At 49.9% G+C, this 18,380-nt stretch overlaps 1 protein-coding gene across 9 annotated transcripts in view; it reads right to left on the reverse strand.

Moving 5' to 3' along the window:
• Positions 1-18,380, reverse strand: part of TRPV1 (transient receptor potential cation channel subfamily V member 1) — a 36,920-nt gene that overhangs the window by 14,245 nt on the left and 4,295 nt on the right. For 3 of the 9 annotated variants that reach the window (XM_040455574.1, XM_040455573.1, XM_040455570.1), the window contains 9 exons: positions 9,497-13,738; positions 8,527-8,693; positions 8,297-8,449; positions 7,676-7,816; positions 7,230-7,528; positions 6,474-6,653; positions 4,322-4,480; positions 2,776-2,871; positions 1,016-1,086 (listed from right to left, as the gene is read on the reverse strand). In XM_040455574.1, the coding sequence (XP_040311508.1) occupies positions 1,016-1,086; positions 2,776-2,871; positions 4,322-4,480; positions 6,474-6,653; positions 7,230-7,528; positions 7,676-7,816; positions 8,297-8,449; positions 8,527-8,693; positions 9,497-9,783 (1,553 nt within the window). In that variant the 5' untranslated portion in view covers positions 9,784-13,738. Of the gene's footprint in view, positions 1-1,015; positions 1,087-2,775; positions 2,872-4,321; positions 4,481-6,473; positions 6,654-7,229; positions 7,529-7,675; positions 7,817-8,296; positions 8,450-8,526; positions 8,694-9,496; positions 14,867-18,380 lie in introns of those variants that run through there. The other 6 variants (XM_040455572.1, XM_040455571.1, XM_040455575.1 and 3 more) reach the window with 6 other exon arrangements.

Genomic DNA, 18,380 nt, shown 5'->3' on the forward strand with positions numbered 1-18,380 from the left:
TGGCACAATGCTATGTAGGAGAACATTGTTTCTCTTAGTAAAGCAAACCAGCATTGCACTAACCCTATAGACCCAGCCCTTTGGAGTTAAAGTGCAAGTATCTGAAGATTATGGTAAACACATGGGGACAAGCTAGCTACAACAGGATAAGAAATCAACTCCTTTCATTTGCCAGGAATAGAGAGGCCTCAGGAATGAAGGAAACTTGGGGATCAGAGTTAAGTCCTTAATATAAATCCCAGGAGAACCCATTCCCATCTGAAAACCCCCTTTGTGTATCCTGGGTCCTCCAAGGAAATTTCGTAAGGTTCCAGCTTATTTTGTGAAGGAAGGAGGGTCCTGGTGACATCCATCTTGTTCTATAACTATGGTTTTTGCTTATCTGTCTCCCCCTAAAGCAATGATTCTCAGTCTTGGGTGACTGTGCCTCCCCAAGTCGGGGACATTTGGCAATATCTAGATACATTTTTGGTCATCAAGAATGGGGGACAGAGAGAGTGCTAGTGGCAGCTAACAGGTAGAGGCCTGGGATGCTGCTAAACATTCTACAATGCATAGGACAGCCCTCATAGCAAAGAATCACCCAGTCCAAAATGTCCATGGTGCCAAGGTTGAGAAACGCTACCCCAAGGATCGGAAACTCCTTGAAGACAGGAATCATATCTATTTCATCTCAGTATTCCAATGCCAACTCAGTGACTAACAGGTGGTTGGACAAACGCATGAAAAAAAATGACCAAGGGTATTCAGACTGTAACTCAGACTATAAGCCACATGAGCCCATGTATGTCATTTCCTAACACCTGGTGCGTATATGACACAGAGTAGAGCTTCAGTATTCATCCACACATGTATTGAGGGCCTTCTGCCATTCATTCAACACATTTGTGAGGTCCTACTATGTTCCAGGCTTAGCATAGGTGAGAGGATGGGTGAGAACTGATGGCTATAACTTTAGGACTGGGCCAAAAGATACCATCTGCTATCAAGTCATAAGAGTCAAAGCATCACTTACAAAAGCATCTCACTGTAGCTGTCCACAAACAAGGTCTTCAGAGATGGCCGCCTCTGCAGGAAATATTGAATCTGCAAACAAATAGGCAGAGTAAGAAGCCAGAAAAGGTGAAATGATGAGTGTACTTGCAATGCTCCCAAATGGCCGACGATGGAACAAATGCATCAAAGCAGAGGTTCTGAAAAGGGTAGAACAGCGAGGGTCAGGTTCACAGGGTAACATTATGTGACTCAGTCAGGAGAGACTGTTAAAAATAGAGAGTGGAATTACGACTCTAGGTAGAAATAAAGACAGGAAGGAAAAGCACCAAAATATTATTAATTGCTGTGTTTGAATGATGAGATTGAGCAATTTCTTTTCTTCTTTCTAATTTGTGCATTTTCCCCTAGTTTTCTTCAAGAACTATGCATTATAGTAAAAATTCTTTAAGCAGCCTCCACTGAACTAAGTCACCAGATTAGCCAGTGCTCTCCACTCCCTGAAAACATTCTGACTGACGCCCACAGTGAGGGCTGGTGGCTAGGAGACCCTCTCCAGGACACCCACACACTTTGCTCCCTCCCGCAGTTAATCCTTGTCATCAAGACTGCACTTGTAACTGCGGCTTTGTATCTTATTATAATATAAAATATGAGTACAAAAATAAAAAGACAGTTGTTTCTGTGAAGACAGCATCCAATGATTTGGAAAGATTCCTTAAAGGTAAGTCACTAAAAAAAAAAAAAATCAGGTGTAGCTTAGATCAAAAAGATTAAGGGAGGGGCGCCTGGGTGGCTCAGTCGGTTGAGCATCCAACTGCAGCTCAGGTCATGATCTCACAGTTCATGGGTTCAAGCCCTGCATCGGGCTCTGTGCTGACAGGAGACTGCTTTGAATTCTGTGTCTCCCCTGTTCTCTGTCCCTCCCCTGCTCACTTTCTGTCTCTCTATCTCTCTCTCTCAGAAAACAAAACATTAAAAAAATTTTTTAATAAAAAAATGTTAAGGGGGAAAATCACCATAATCTCCAATTATTTGTATATGTAACAGTGGTTCCAATTTCAAAGAAAAGACTGTTCATATATTAGAAAAATGGCCAAGGAATGTACATGTATGAGTTTTCAGGTAAAATAAAATGATTCCAGTATATGTGTAGATTTCTTTCATTGTTTTGAGCTTTAACAGATGGTTTTAATTAAATAACCGCCAGTCATGATCCTGTCACTTAAGAGACTTCCACTCTACTTCATAATTAAACATTACAGTTGACCCTTGAACAACATAGCTTTGAACTGTGAGGGTCCACTTATATGCAGTTTTTTATATAAATACAGTACAGTACTGTAAATGTATTTTCTCTTCCTTATGATTTTCTTATTTTCTCTTACTTTATGGTAAGAATATAGTGTGCAATACACGTATCATACAAAATATGTGTTAATTGACTGTTTATGTTATCAGTAAGGCTTCCAATCAATAGTAGGCTACTGGTAGTTAAATTTGGGGGCAGTCAAATGTTTAAACAGACTTTCGATTGTGTGAGAAGTTGGTGCTCCTAACCCCTGCAGTGTTCAAGGGTCAGCTGCACGTCCGGTGGAAAGTCCTATCTGTCTCCGAACACTTTGAACTGTCCTGAGTCTGCAGAAACCCACTGGGCACGAATGCCTCATCTTCACCTGGGCATCTCTCCCCTGAAGTAAAGAGTGAGTGAGCAATGAGTGAGTCTCTTGGCTTTTTGTTTTGGTGATAATGGAAACTCACAGTGTGGGAAGGAATGCTTACCCCTCGGAAAAAAAAGTAGACTCCTCCTGATACAGAAAGAATCTCGCCAGTGACTCGGAAATAGTCCCCAACAGTGTGTTTCAGCTTATAGGGAGGCTGTAAGGTGCAGAGAAGTTAGTGACTCGATTCACTCATTCATTCACTCAACAAGCATTTACCAAGCCCTGTGATTAAGAGCCCACCCCTGGGGGCGTGTGGGTGGCTCAGTTGGTTAAGTGTCCAACTTTGGCTCAGGTCATGACATCACGGTTCATGAGTTCAAGCCCCACATCCAGCTCTCTGCTGTCAGCACAGAGTCTGCTTCAGATCCTCTGTCTCCTTCTCTCTCTGCCCCTTCCCCACTCACACGCTCACTTTATGTCAAAAATAAATAAACATTAAAAAAAAAAAAAAGAGCTGGGCTGCCCAAGAGGCCCAGCCTCCATCAGGAGAGAGGCATCATTAAAGACAGTGCATTACTGGGGACACCTGCAAGGAGGCCCTTCTGTGGGAGCTGATTCCCAAAGTGGCATCTTTTAGGTTCCAAGCAGAGCATCCTTACAGTGCTGTGCTCTTTCCCAGACACTGTCCAGCCAGGAGCACCTATGGGAGGAGGTAGATGGCATAGGTGGAGACACTCTTACAGACGCTAATGCCATATGTTTCCTGCTGCTCCCACAGCCCATGGTGAACCCCTGGTGTCCCATGACTGTTGAGGTTTCCCCTGGATGGTGGGAGGTGAGATGTCCCACACACGTGTGTGTCATCCTTGTGTCTCAGATACATTCCTGGGGTGGGTTTCCTTTCTGCTTGCCATTGATGTTTGATAAACACTGTCTCACTAGCTTGTCTTATTAGCACATTTCTCTTTTCTCATAAAATGAAATCGTTAAATGGCCTTACTAGGTGGATAGAAGTCAGGTTTCACCTAACTAGGAAGTGGGGTTTTAAATCACATTTAATAAGCAAGACGCCCTGGAAACAAAGGCAGCAAATTAAGTGCTTGGGTATTGAATGGAAAGGATTCAGTTTAGTAACTCAAAGCAGTCCATGGCTCTTGGTAGAGGAAGAAGTCTGGTCTCAAGCCAATTTGATGGATGGCCCAGGGCCTAGCACAGAAGAAATGATCAAAAGTAGATGTCCAGGGAACAAACAATGAGCGAGTGAATGAACAAAAGTGGGCAGGCCAGTGGGATGGCAATAGGCTCAGGGCTCACGCCAGCTCATGACCCTACAGACAGCCAACTGAGGGAAGAGCTGCTTCTAGAGCCCTAGTTCCTGCATCTTTTCTAACCTGTTGCCCCTCCTCAGCCATCAGGGACCTCGTAGACCACACACTCAGCCTCACAGAACAGGAGACCACAGGAGGGACTGAGAAGGGGGAGGGTGTGTTGCCAGGACAACCTGAGACATGGAGGGCTGTGTACAGGGACATGAGGAGCTCTGGGTGATCCTTCCATGTCTCCAGTGAGCTGGGAAGGAGTCCAGGGCCTGGCCTGGGCCTGGGTCTTGGGGGTCTTCTAGAAATGCCCATCCCTCTCCCCAGTCCCCGAGCCTCAGGCCGCACCAAGCCATCCACAGGCCTGTAGTAGGCTGCTGTGGTGAAGATGATCATATACAAGCAGTAGACGAAGAAGTTGAAGTAGAAGATGCGCTTGACAAATCTGTCCCACTTGTCCTGCAGGAGTCGGTTCAGCGGTTCCACCAAAAGCATGTCGTGGCGATTCTAAGGGGAGCAGAGAGAGGTGAGGCTCACTCCCCAGCCAGGAATGACAAAATCTCATATCCAAGAGATCTCTGTTGAAGTTCCAGTATATTCCTAAGATGGACAAGCCAAAATCATCCTCTTTTGCAGGTCATCAACCCAACCCCCAGCCCAAGCTCTAGCTCCCCCAGTAAGGTCCCGGTTCAATGTTTTCTTCAGTGCCTTTGGGATGGGAAGCTCCTCGCTGCCTCGAGCAGCCTGAGGAGAAATTCTAACTGTCAGGAAGATCAATTCTCTGGAGTAAAGTTGGTCTTACTTCTCTGCTTTCCACCAGTTGTCCCAGTTCTGCACTCAGGGACCCCAGTATTGCATTTCTGCCTGAGAGAGCCTTCCAAGACATGAAAATGGCAGCGTGGCCCCAGAGCCCTCTCCTCTCTAGGCCAAACACCTCAGCCTTTTTGAAGCCGTTTCCTACATGGGCCAGCCCTCTGGGGACACTCCATTCAGGATTCTGAATCCAACGCCCTGATCCAGCATGGCAGCCCAGGTGAAGGCTGGCGGGGCACAGCAAAGCAGTCTAGACCTCTCTCCCCCCGCTGGACTTTGCCCCTGTAAACACAGCCTCTGCCCTGTAAGATACTGTGGTAGCCTCCTCACCAGCACAAACTCCAGCCTAGCCCCTGGGGCTGCCTCGGGGGCAGGTATACCTTAGAAAGAACAGACAGGGAAAGCAGCCTTTCAAAGCAGTGGGGGTAGGACAGGCTTTTCATTTAGTGGCCCTGGGACCCTCATGTGGAAACAAAATAATTAAGTAAGATGCCTACCTCACCCCTACACAAAAATAAGTTCTAGACAAATTAAAGAGACAAAAGTAAAATACCTACAAAGGAGCTAAACAAAAATATTGAAGGATATTGTATAACCTTATAGTGGAAAAGGACTTACAAAGCAAGATAAAAGTCACAGAAGTTATAAAAGAAAAAGACTAATTTGGCTCTCAAACTAAAAACCTTTCATAAGCAAACGATGCATTGACTGAAGTTAGAAGACAAGAGGCAGACGAAAAAATAAAATATTTGCAATATATGCAATAGAGAAAGGATAGATTCACTCCATACTAAGAGAACCTAGAAACAAAGAGGAATGGGGCAAACAGTTCAGTGGAAGAGATGGCCAAGGACAATGAACAGGAAATCTACCAAGGAAATATGAACGGCCAGGTAAATACATGAGAAAATTATTCACCTCATATTAGCCAAGAAAATGAGAATTAAGACATCAATAAGATAGCATTTCAGGCCCCAAGAACTTAAACCGGTTTTTGAGAAAAGACTGATAATATCCAGGGTGGCAAGGGCATGGGCAGATTTTCCCACTGGTGGGGGCAAATGCACTGATGGAGTCTGTGGAGGACAACTTGGCTGTAGCTATTAAAATGCTAAAACATACATACTTTTTGATTTAGCAATTCCATTTCCAGGCATCCTAGAAACATTCTCAAACCCATGCTAAGTGGCTCGCAGTACTGAAAGAGCGGAAAACTGGATATAACTCAAATGTCCTCCAATGGACATTTATCCCCAGCCCTCCTACAGAACACTGCGTGGGTTTTTTTTAAATGAAGCAGATCCATACCTACTCTGATATAAAATTATCTACAAGACACACCAGTAAGTAAAAAAACTGGTTGTTTTACATTTTGCATAGTTTGATCCCATTTATATAAACAAAATAAAGCTACATGTTTTTATATGGTATAAAAAGAAGGTTGTTTTTGTCTGTGTATATCTGAAATATTTACGCTTTTATGGGAATATCATTGTACATTGTATGATGAAGGAAAACATTCAGTGGGAACAAATGGGGAGATGAAGCTTCTGGGCCTAGACCCCACACAGCAGGTTTTCAGTGATGAGAAGACAGGCAGAGCTGGATCGAGGGGCTGGGGTGGAGGCTGGGGGGTGCAGTGAGACAAGAAGCCCACCCTGGCTGAGTCCCACCCCGGCCCACTCACGGGGGTGTCACTGCTGCTGTAGGCGATCACTTCTAGCACCGAGTTCTTCTCGCAAGTGTCGACGCAGGACAGGTCGTAGAGTGAGGAGTGCACAGGCCCATAGGCCCACTCGGTGAACTTCCTGGACAGGTGCCTGCACTCGGGCTCCTGGATCTCCCTCTGAAGAATATAGGCCAAGACCTGCCATGGGGATACGAGAGCCTGTTAAAGACCATCCTGGAGCCCCAACCACAAGATGCATCTCCACCAGGCTACCAACTCTGCCTCAGGAATAAGTCTGCTTCCTAGCTCAGTTGGAGACTCTACCCAAGCCCCAGGAGAGTCCTCACCTCCATCCAGCAGCCTCCCGACCACCATCAAGATCAACCCGCCCACTGCCTCAGACCCCAGCTGAGGCCACATCAGACCCATTGCCTGATCACACCTGGCTGATCACACTTGATCACATCAGTTTCACCCTTGGCTCAACACACTCCTATCCCCAGGCCCTAGCACCCCCCGTCCCCCCTACTCTGTGTCTGGCTAGTGATGCTCACAGGTAATGAGAAACAGTCAGGTGCGATGCTGGCTTCTGCCCAGCATCTCACAATTCCTCTGGCTTCCTCTAACAGCCCCCTGCCCTACCCCTACAGGCTAGTGTCACAGTAGCAGGGCTCTGCGTGATGGTGATGCCAGGCATGCAGCAAGGCAGACCGTCCCCCCAACACCACCATCTAAAGTCACACTCCCTGCCCAGGCCCGAAGCCTTCCCCCTACCCCAATCTTCCCACTCCTGGCAGCCAGAGCCAGTGGCGTCAGCCCCTTCTTGTTGGTGAGCTCCTCCAGCTTCAGTGTAGGGTGGAGCTTGGCCCCCAGGATCAGAATCTCATTGTACATGCTCGTCACAAACTTAGTGTTGTCGGCTGTGTTGTCGGCCACCTCCACCAGCGCATGCAGCACTGTGTTGCCCACCGAGTCCCGGGCACTGATGTCTGCTGGCTGCCAAGAGTTCTGCAGCAGGAACTTCACGATGCCCAGCTGGTTGGTACATGCAGCCAAGGAGAGGGGCAGCTCACCTGTGGCCAACACAGGCATATGATGGGCCTCAGGAATAGATTGGCTTGGTCCCTGGACCACCCGGCCTCCAAATCCCTCTCATTCCACCCGAAACCTCCCCTTGGCAGTTGTCAAAAATCCAAGGGTCTACCCCATGGTCTCCCTACCAAAGTAGAAGCCGGGCCGCCCTTTGGTTTTCTTAAAGAAGTCCCCGTTGGCTGCAGCCTGGACGTCTGCCCCGTTCTCCACTAGGAGGGTCACTAGTGCCATGTTCCGCCTCTCAATGGCAATGTGCAGGGCCGTCTGGCCTGTGGAGGGTGTGTGCTGTTGGCTTTGTACTCACAGTCCTGTGGGGGTGCTTAGATAGGTGCAGGGGGAAGATCTGGGCAGAAAATGCCAGGTGACTCCCCCATACAAGAGGGGAGCAGGCCAGAATGCCCAAAGGGGGCCTAGAGAGTCCCTGAGGCAGAAGTAGAGACCCCCAGGGAACACCAGACCATGACCTGGAATAGTCAAAACTGCCCAAGGTCAAGGAACAGTAGCAGGGAGAGTAGCCATGGCTTCTGGAAGCAAAGAACACCGAGTCCACAGAGGGGAGGATGGGACCCTCAGCACCAGGAGAAAACAAGTCCAGCAGGTGGGGGAGGCAAGGACCCCCCCAGGACCAGGAGATGCCAACGCACTGGCTGGTACAGGGAGTACGAAGCTCAGAGGCTTGCCCAGGCATGCCACCTGGCTCCAGCTGTGCTTGTGCACAGAGTCATGCCAAACCCCGTCCCCCTCCTCACCCTTGTAGTAGCTGTCTGTGTAACTGGCGTTGACAAACTCCTTCAGGCTGTCCGTCTGCCGGGCAATCTCCAGGAGCAGGGGAATGGTATCATTCTGCCCATCGTGCAGGTTGAGCATGGCTTTCAGCAGACAGGTCTTCCCGGTCTCTGGGTCTGCAAGACAAAGTGAGGGTCAGAGCAGTGCATGACAGCTGGGGCCCGACCCAGGAGCCCGGCCCTGCAGGGGCCACCTTTGAACTCGCTGTCCATGAGGTGCTTCTGGCTCTTCTGCAGGAAGAGCAGCAGACTCTGCAGCTCCTCACAGTTATTCTGAGCGACGGCTTCAAAGATCTTCCTGCGATCATACAGCTTGAGGTTCTTCTCAGACCCAGCAGGAGCAGAGTCCTGGGAAGACTGCCTGCAGGCCAGAAAACACCTTCATCTCCTGCTCTGATTTCCCTTCAGCCCTGGGGCCTCCAGAGCTTGTCAGGGAGCATGACTAAATCCCAGGGGAAACCAAAAGGTGAAAAAACATGATATAAAACCCATCCCTCAGTCTAGATGACCGTCCAGGAAACTGATGTAACAGGGAACGATGGGGTGCATGTGTCCACACTCTGTCCCCACCCTGCCTGTAGGCACCATCTAGAAAGTCTTTGCTGCCACCGCTTCCTCCAACACCCAAGCCACTCACTTCTCTGCCTACTCAGGAGCTGGGGCTCTGGGGGCAGTAGCCCGGAGGGGGCTGGAGGCGGGGAGTTGCAGCAGTTTGGACGGTTCCTGTTAAGTGAAAAAGTGTCTTCACACTGGCCTGTAGGTCAGCCGGCCCATGTACCTCCCTCACCTGCCTTGGAGGAAGCGAGAGGGCCCTTGGGCTTGTCACTGGAACTGTTCTGCACTCTCTAAAAAGCATTCTGGCCCTGAGGTTTTCAACTTAGAGTCTAAGTGTTTGGGGCTGGTAAGCATTTGAGGCCTGGAAACCTAGAGATCAGCCTGCAGCTAAGATCAGCAGATAGGCCAGCATCCATGACCATGTGTCCTGAGGCTCCTAGGAGTGCAGATGCTGGACCAGATGATTTGTGAAGCCTCCCCAGTTCCCTGGCTCTATGACCTTCAGCCCATAAGCTAGAGGAACATATGGTATCTCCATAGCTGGGGCCTCAGCTGGCAGAGCCAGTGGGCTCCTGGTGGGGAGGGGCTCAGGCTCCAGATGCAGCTTACCTGTCACAGGTGGGGCCATCCTCATGCTTCTGGATGATGACAACAGGGCTGACGGTGATGGCTGGGCAGGAGGCTAGCTGGCCTTCCTCGTAAGAGCAGTCCATAGGAGAAGCTTCCTCCGAGTCGCATTTCCCAAAAAGCCGACTGCGGCTCTTGGCCGTGGGGAAGATGTGGGGTTTGGCTGGAGCTGGCCTGGAGTTAGGGTCTCCATCCAAGGGGTCTGAGCAGGAGTCCTCTTGGGGTGGCTCCTCAGACTCCCCTGAGTCTGAGCTCCCCCATTTCTTCATCCTTGTCAGATCCGTTGTGGCCTGAGAGGCAGCCTGCAGGCAGCCACCAAGATCAGGTGTGTGCCCAGCTTGAGGACTCCACAACTCTAGCCCCCATCTGCCCTCCTTGCAAAAGCCCCTGTGAAGCAGGACACCCCAGAGATCCAACAGCTGCTGGCCCTAGCCCCCCAGAACTAAAGCTTCTAAGGGTGCTATACCTTCTACCTCAGAGGCCCCAGGGGTGAGCAGGCCTAGCAACCCCATGGGCATTGGGCTCAAGGGTGGATGTATTCCCCAGCTTGAAGCCATAAGGCTCTGAAAGACATGAATGGATTGCTCTCCTCTCTGGGCCTCAGTTGCCTCATCTGCAAAGTGGGATCATAAGTACTGCTCTGCCTCCCTCCAAGATCAGAATAAAAGAAACAATGGGAGTGGCTGTCAACGGCTGGGCATTGAGGGAGGGACTCGGTGATGGGAATGGCTCAGCCTCAAAGAGCAGAACAGGCTGTGTCTCTGTGAACAGGGTGAGCGGCAGAGACTGACATGCTCACACTCCATGCTGCACAGGCCTTCTTGTGCCACGTGTCCCTGTCATCAGCCACGTGCTTGCCTGCTTTTGCTCTTCGACCTGGCAGCTGCAACTATTGAGTTGGTGGGGACTTTTTGCACTTTTTTTGTCATTTTTGTGAAATTTCAAGCATCCCTGAATTTTTAAACTTTAAGAGATTAGAGGCTGGCGCAGGCCTTCCAGGCCTGAACATGTGGTGTTCAGCTGGCAGCTAGCACTAGCATATATGGCCGTGAACTTGTTTTGATAGTGTCTTCCACCCCCTTCCTAACCTTCTGTCCCACTCCTCCCTCCATCCAGCAGGGCATCCCCACTCCCTGGTACCCAGGGCTGTTCCACATCTCAGAGGCCTTTGCCTCTGCAGTGTCTCCACTTGGGGGGCATTTTCCTTCTCCTCTTCATGCCCAAATCCTATCACTTTTCAGAGGCCACCTCCCTTTGGGGTCCAACACTAATGCTGCCTCCTCCACACCCCCAGGCTCTGCACTGGCCGTGCTCCCTCCCCATCCAGAGTGGCCCAGTTGGTTGTCCATCATCCTTTGTGGCCCTATTAGCACCATCCATTATGCAGTCTAGCAATTTCTATCTGGCACTGCCTTATCTCCCCCACATCCTAAGACCTCTTCCTGAGCAGGGCACTTGCCTGATCCCCCTCTCTATGAAATAAAGCTGTGGTCACTGTCGGGGACATGAAAGAGATCAGATATAGACCCTTCTTGTTCCCATTTCCAAAGAAAGTTAGTGAGATTCATGTTCCAGCAGTGGTTGGATTCCAAAAAATAGCCAGTCAAGAAATGGGAAGCTGCTCCCAACCTGCATTTTCAAGTGCAAGTTCAGGCAGTGAACACTCAGAGCACACAGCTGGGCCTCGGCAATAGACCAGCTATTATCTGATGCCCAGGTCCTTGGGGGAAAAATAAATGAGGCAGCCTCACCACTCTGCACCCTGCGAAGAAGACAGACAGCTGACTGCCGGCCCGTTTTCCATCCTGCCTGCTGTTCCTCTCAGGGGGGCTCAAGTCTTTCTCTGGGTTATCCCTCAGATGGAAACCCTGCAGCAGGAAGTGTTCCTGGCCACAGGGAATCTTCCTTCCAACCGCTCACCCATTTGTTCATCCCATCACTCAACAGCCATCTACTGAATCCTACTGGGTACCCAGGCCTGTGCTGGGGGCACGGAGAGGACTCGGCCCCATCTGAGACAGTAACCAGGCACTGGCTGGGGCAGGGTATCACAGGAGGGGCCAGGGTCCTGAAGAAGGCTTCATGGAGAAGGTGACAGAGGATCTGGGCCTAGAAGGAGAGGAGGGTTGATCTGGGGCCAGGGGAGAGGATTGGGATCCCAAAGTAGCTGGTGAAGAGGAAGCCAGTGGGCCTGGAGGACAGGCAGCAGGGCAGAACCAGATGGCTGTTGTTCTTGAACGTCAAGGAACAGGATTTGGACTTTATTGTGTGGATGGTAGGAAGCCATGAGAAACTTCAGAAGCATAAACACCAACACTCATCTGCGCTTTCGGAAGAGAATGTCTTATTATGTTCATACTATGTGGAGCCTGCTACCATTAAAAGGCACAGGAGGCTAGTAAGAACGAAAGTAACTGACGTGCTTGAGCATGTACTGTGCAAGGGTGGGTACCATTCTAACACCTCACATGTGCTCACTTCATTCTCACATCTCCAAGAGGTAAATATTTGACAGATGAGGAAACTCAGGCACAGTGGTTGCTGGAGGCCACAGTTAGGACGAGGTGGAACCTGGATTTGATACCCGGAAGCCTGACTGCAGAGTTATCTCTAGCACTCCACCACAGGGGTCTTCTCAGCCATTAAACTCAGCCCCGGACTTCACACCAGGGTGAGGAACTGATCAGCCCAAAGTCCCCTAGCCCTGGGGCCAGGCAGGCAGGGACAACCCCCTTCTGCTCAGAAGCCCCAACCTGTAGCACCTTCCTGCTCAAACAAGCATCCCAGGAAGCTCAAAGGCCAAAATGAAGTACAAGTAGGAACCGGGCCATCTGCCAGGGCCTGACTCTCGCAGGGCATCTCCCCTTGGTAGGACTGGCCACAAAACCAAGAATAAACCTGATGCCTGACTCACAGTTCTTAATATCCCAACCAGAGCACCCATTAGCAGGGGCCCCCACAAATCATTCCACAGTGTCACCTTTTGCCTCTCCCTCTGACTGGTCCAAATCTAACCAAACCCAATAAACATGAAGCAGCCCACACAGTACCATCATTCGGTCAGTCAACAAACCCCAAATCTGCACTGCATGCCTCACACTTGATTCCCTACTGGAAACTAAGCTTCTTCCAGAGCAGAGGGCAGGACAGGGACTGAGAGGCCATTTGCTCTGGGCTGCAGACTACAAGATAGTCTGCCACTGCCAGGCCCGGGTGTGTCTAGCACACGAGCCCCGTGGCAAGGTACCTATCACAGTTGAATGTCCTACGATGATGGGGGAAATTTCCAACTATGACTTGGGGTGTCTGATGGAGATGGCGGTTCTGGTTTAGGCAAGATTCACAAACCCACCAATGGAGACTAAAGGACTGTCCTGAAAAAAATGACCCTGCTCAGCAAAACTTGGTTTGGCCTCTGGATCTTTCTCAACTCCAGCGCCAGGAAGGAAACTGCCCACCACCTGGGCGAAGCCCCCTTTTTCTCCCTAATCCAGCTGACACATCCCGGGGTGCAGCTCTCCTGCTCCCTCTCTGCTCAAAGTACCTGTCTGCCTCCAGCTTCCCTACAGGCTCTTGGGAACTGGTCCAGGATCCACCCCTGATCATTCCTAAAGAGAAATTCCTACCTGAGCATTTCCTAAAGAGGGACGGAGATCCAGGGGCTACCCTGCCTATGGATGAAGAGCCACAGGAACCCTATCTAAAACAGAGAGCGAGTGGAGCCTGGGTGAGAACCCAGGACTCCTGCCACCCCACCCAGCACCCCTTCAGCCTGGAAGGAGCTATGTGGCGAAACCTCCGGCCACAAACCACTGGCCTCTTTGCTCCAGGAGGAGGGTCCAGGATGACCCTGATGCAACTCATACACAATGACAATGGCAACCTCCACAGTCACTTGCCAAGTGTTTACGATTAACCAGGCTAAGTGCACCACAGCTATAGCTTCACTTCAGCGTCACCATGACCTTTGAGGCAGCCACTGTTATTATCCCCAGTTTTCATATGGGGTAACTAAGGTGCTGAGAGGCTAGTTGAACTGCTCATAGTCACCCAAGCGGACAGAGGCAGGGCTCAGTTTTTGACAGCTCCCTGTGCCATTCTAAAAGCTAGCATCGGCACCGGCCAGCAAACAGCAGAAAGGACTCACCAGCTAGATGCAGCGCACCCCGGACACAGCAGGTGCCGGCGAGCTCCAAGACTTCGTTACTTGAAGGGAGAGCTGGACTGGTGTGGGAGAAGAGTTGCCTCTGTGAGGGTCCGTGGCCCCTCCCTGGGCCGTGGTCACTCAGCGCTGGCAGGGATGGGCTGTGGGTACACTCTGGCACTCAAGGAAAATGTTTCCAGCAATGGCAGCAGCTGCTGTTGCCGTGGGTCTGATTCCCAGAGGATCCCAGAGCTTTTCCCATCATTTTTTCCCTTTTTCAGAAACCACTTAGCTGCTGCCCCTCCTCCCACCATGCCAGGGCCGCAGTGCACTTAGCCACACACAGCCCAGAGCCAGCCAGAGCTGTGACTTCAGCTCTCAAGAAAAAGGAGGCCACTGCTCAGGCCTCTCAAATCCATCACTCTTACAGATAGGGTGGTCTGGGGAAAAAACTCAACAACCAGAGAAGTAAAACCTAGCATCATGAAACTGCTCCAGTTTGAAAATGTGGAAGGAATGTAAAGGGTCACATCACCCATCACACAGTCATGGCCTGACATTCAGGAACCTGGTTTTGAATGACGGCTTTGCCAACTCTGTGCAACCTTGGACAAATGCCTTCCTCTCTTGGGCCTCTCATTCTCTGTGGAAGCCTCGTGAAGGATTGTGGAGGCTTCTGGGTCTGCCAGGTCCCAGCCTTACTCAACTGGGATTCCTCATGGAACCGCAAAACACAGAAAATTATTTCCGTGTCTATTTTCTTATTTCTCTTAGTATGATTGTAAAAGCATAGGAGGAAAGTCAATACTGTAAGGAATAATTCCCTCCTGGAACGTGGCTGAGAAAGGCTGCAAAGTCCTTCTGAGCATGTATACAGTCTGCAACCTGAAATGCCCTGCAGAACCCATCCTGGCAGCAGCTGCCCGTAGGAACCCTATAGGACTCCAAAAAGCCGGAGGCCCTACATGGCCTGAAATGAGCAGGTATGTGCCAGAAAAGTCCCATCGTAGCCCTCCTTGGAGTAGCTCACAACGTTGACCCCTGAGTCAAGACACTGAAGTACAGACACTTCGTGGACTCTGCACGACATTTTACAGTTTACAGAGAAGCTGCACAAACCCACTCTCCCGTGCCACACAACCACCCTGGGCATACTCATTTTACATATGAGAAATCTGTGCTGGGCGCCTGGGTGGCTCAGTTGGCTAAATGTCTGACTTTGGCTCAGGTCATGATCTCACAGTTCGTGGGTTCGAGCCCCGCGTCGGGCTCTGGGCTGATAGCTCAGAGCCTGGAGCCTGCTTCCGATTCTGGGTCTCCCTCTCTCTCTCTGCCCCTCCCCCGTTCATGCTCTGTCTCTCTCTGTCTCAAAAATAAAAATAAATGTTAAAAAAAATTTTTAAATGAACCTTGGAATTCGTCCTTTTTTGAGAAATTTGGGTAAAATACCTATAACATGAAAAAAATACCATTTCAACCAGTTTTCAGTGTACAATTCAAGAGCATTAAGTACATTTATAATGTCACCACCATCCATCTCTGGAACTGTTTTCATCTTGTGAAACTGAAACCCTATACCTATTAAATACCAATTCCCCATTCCTCCCTTCCCCCAGCCTCTGGCAACCAGTCTACATTCTGTCTCTATGAATTTGATTATTCTAAGACCATCATGGAAGTGGATTCGTGCAGTATTTATCTTTTTGTGACTGGCTTGTTTCACTTAGCATAATGTCCTCAAGATTCATCCATCTTGTAGCATACTACAGGATTTCCTCCCTTTATAAGGTTGTACGATATGCCATTGCATGTGTAGACCATGTTTTGTTTAGCCCTTCATCAGTCAATGGACACTTGGGTTACTTCCAACTTTTGCCTGTGGAATATTGCTCTGAACATGGGTGTACAAATATCTCTTTGAGTCACAGCTTTCGATTCTTTTGGGCATATACCCAGAAGTGGGATTGCTGGACCATGGAATTCATTCTTAATCATGCATAACCATCTGTTACACATATTTTAAAAACTCACCAGCAGTGACCCCTCAACCTACAAGCTCTCTAGGGTCACTGTTCCTTCTAACCATGTGTGTGGGCCAGAGGTGCTGCAGAGAACACCTCGGTGTGGAGACAGACATGCTGATGCTGTGTTAGGGACAGCCTCTGGCTCACACACTGGCTGGGCCGGGTCTGGATCTCAGCCACAGCAGCCCTGGGGCATGGGTGGGAGACATCTGAGAAAGGCACTGAGAGAACTGGCCAGCCCAGGGCAAAGTCCAAGAAAGGGGAGGGTTATACTTCTCTACCAGAGGTGTCCCCTTAGCTTCCAAGGTGATTTCTGCCTCCAGTGAGGACAACACATGTCACTAAATGTGTCCCCTTTGTAACACAGCCATTGGGCACTGACAACACCTCCCAGAGTCTACATGGCACCATGCACGCTGCGAGGGCTGCAGGGAAATCCTGGCCCTTCTCCTCCTTCCCTGACAGCTTTTCCTCAATATACAGGAAAAGGACCCTTATCTCCTCCTACCCTTTTCTGAGACCCCCACTCCTCCAAGGACCCATCTGACATGCCCAAGCCAGGGACTCCCTCATCCAGGGGTCCAGCCCCACCCTTTCCCCTGAGCTACAAACCCCTTCCTATCAGCATGTCCCAAGATGAACCCGTCTGCCCTCCACACTCCCTCCCCTCAACGTTACTGCCTATCAGACACCAACATTTAAAAAAATTTTTTTTTACATTTATTTATTTTTGATAGAGCATACAAGTGGGGGAGGGGAAGAGAGAGAAGGAAACACAGAATCCAAAGCAGGCTCCAGGCTCCGAGCTGTCAGCACAGAGCCCATCGTGGGGCTTGTACTCACAAACCGCGAGATCATGACCTAAGCTGAAGTGGGACGCTTAACCGACTGAGCCACCCAGGCGCCCCTAAGGCACCAGCTTTCTTATGTCAAAGTCTGACATACTTTGTCATCTACAGCCTCTCCTTCTCTGTTTCTGTCCAGGCTACGTTTCTGTGGCTCATATGGATCTCTCTCTGCGGCTGGCAGCTACGTCCTCTCACCTGAGGCACCAGAAGCGCCCAGCACCCTGACTCATGACCTCCCAATCCCCAGACCTAGGATATCCTCCTGACTGCACCCCCTTACAGAATAAGGCCCTACCCCTCGGCTTGGTACCCTGAGCCGACAACCCCAGTCTCCACTCCCACTGTGGCCCAGCCCCTTCTGTTACCTGGACACATCTCCTCCCAAGCCATACTAACTGTGCCTGCCTCCACCCCCTCCCCCTGCCCTCTTTCTGCCCAACGTGCTTGCACTATGCATCGACTTAACCTGTCTTTTAAGGCCCAGGTGGCAGGTGGGACCTTTGGATGCTGAGGCTCTATCATTCAACTCCACCTCTTCCAAAAAGCCTCTCCACCAAGGGCCCAGCCAAAGTGCTCACCTCTAAACCCCTACAGAAATCTAGACCCGCACCTTCCTGCAGCAACCAGTGCATGTGATCACAAAGACAACGATAATAGCAGTGGATGTTTATTAAGACCATGCAGTGTGCCAGGTTCTGGGATAAGCACTTTATGCATTAGCTCATCAGACTCTCACAAAGTTTCATGAGGAGAGTCTGATTTTGTCCCCCATTTTATGGATGAGGAAATGAAGTATAGACAGGCTATGTTACCTGCCCAAGGACAGTGACAACCATTACTAGTCTTGTCTGAAGCTTCCTAAAGCTTGTATTGAGCTTTAACTGCTCTGAGGTTTGTGTCTTATTTGGCAGATTTTAATAGCTCCAGAGTGACAGGGCTCTTGCACCCTCAATTCTCCTTCTCTAAGCCTACCTAGCTCCACAACTTGCCCAAAGGAGCACAACATATACATTTATTGGCATGGTTTTATCTGAGCCAAACCTGCACTGAGTGGTTCTACTAAAACTCAAGAAATGGCAGCAGACACAAGACCTTAGGGTTGAGCACTGCTGCCATCAGCCTGGTTTTCTGGGTGGTATTTTGTCAACAAGGTGTTCTTGAATCTATGTAATGATGTATCCATTAAAACTCTTTGTAAGTAGATCACATTTCAGTGATGAATTATGGGAGGGGGCGCGTACTCCAAGCTCAGGTCTGATGGGAACAAGAGGCAGTGCAGCAAAGTGCTAGGGGCCACACCAGCACGGGGGTGGGCCAAGTGGGCTGGGCCCCAGGTCATCAATGGCTGCAGTTCTTTAGCGTCACCACCAGGGGGCACATTGACTTAAACTCAGCCCTTGACCCTGGCAATGGGATCCTCATTTATTTTCTTCATTCATCTGAGTCCCTCATGGATTTGAAGCAAAACTTTCTGGTACAGCTAGAAACCAGCAAACTGTCGTGTGCTAATAAAAGCCTGATTACCCAAATCAGGAACCGTCAGCCCCTCATTTCTGGGAGGACCCAAGTAGGAATAAGCAGAGCTAGTTCTGGCCCCAGAGAAGGTGGTTAAAGCACCACCGCGAGTACCTGTAACCCACCTGAGGACAGTGCCAACTCTACCGGTCTTATCTTGGAATTTCTAAATCTTGGGTGGATTTTTAACTTCCTGACTTTTGTGTCTTGCTTCCCAGATTTTAAATGGCTTCAGGGATCCCGGATACAAATGGCAAACAGCAGACTTAGAAGAAAACTACTTTCCTTTCTGCATTTGGTCTGTGCATTAGTGTCACCAGGTACCCACCTGAGTC

Source organism: Herpailurus yagouaroundi, unplaced genomic scaffold, assembly GCF_014898765.1.
Source record: "Herpailurus yagouaroundi ecotype Mexico unplaced genomic scaffold, PumYag 215, whole genome shotgun sequence".
Taxonomy (NCBI): domain Eukaryota; kingdom Metazoa; phylum Chordata; class Mammalia; order Carnivora; family Felidae; genus Herpailurus; species Herpailurus yagouaroundi.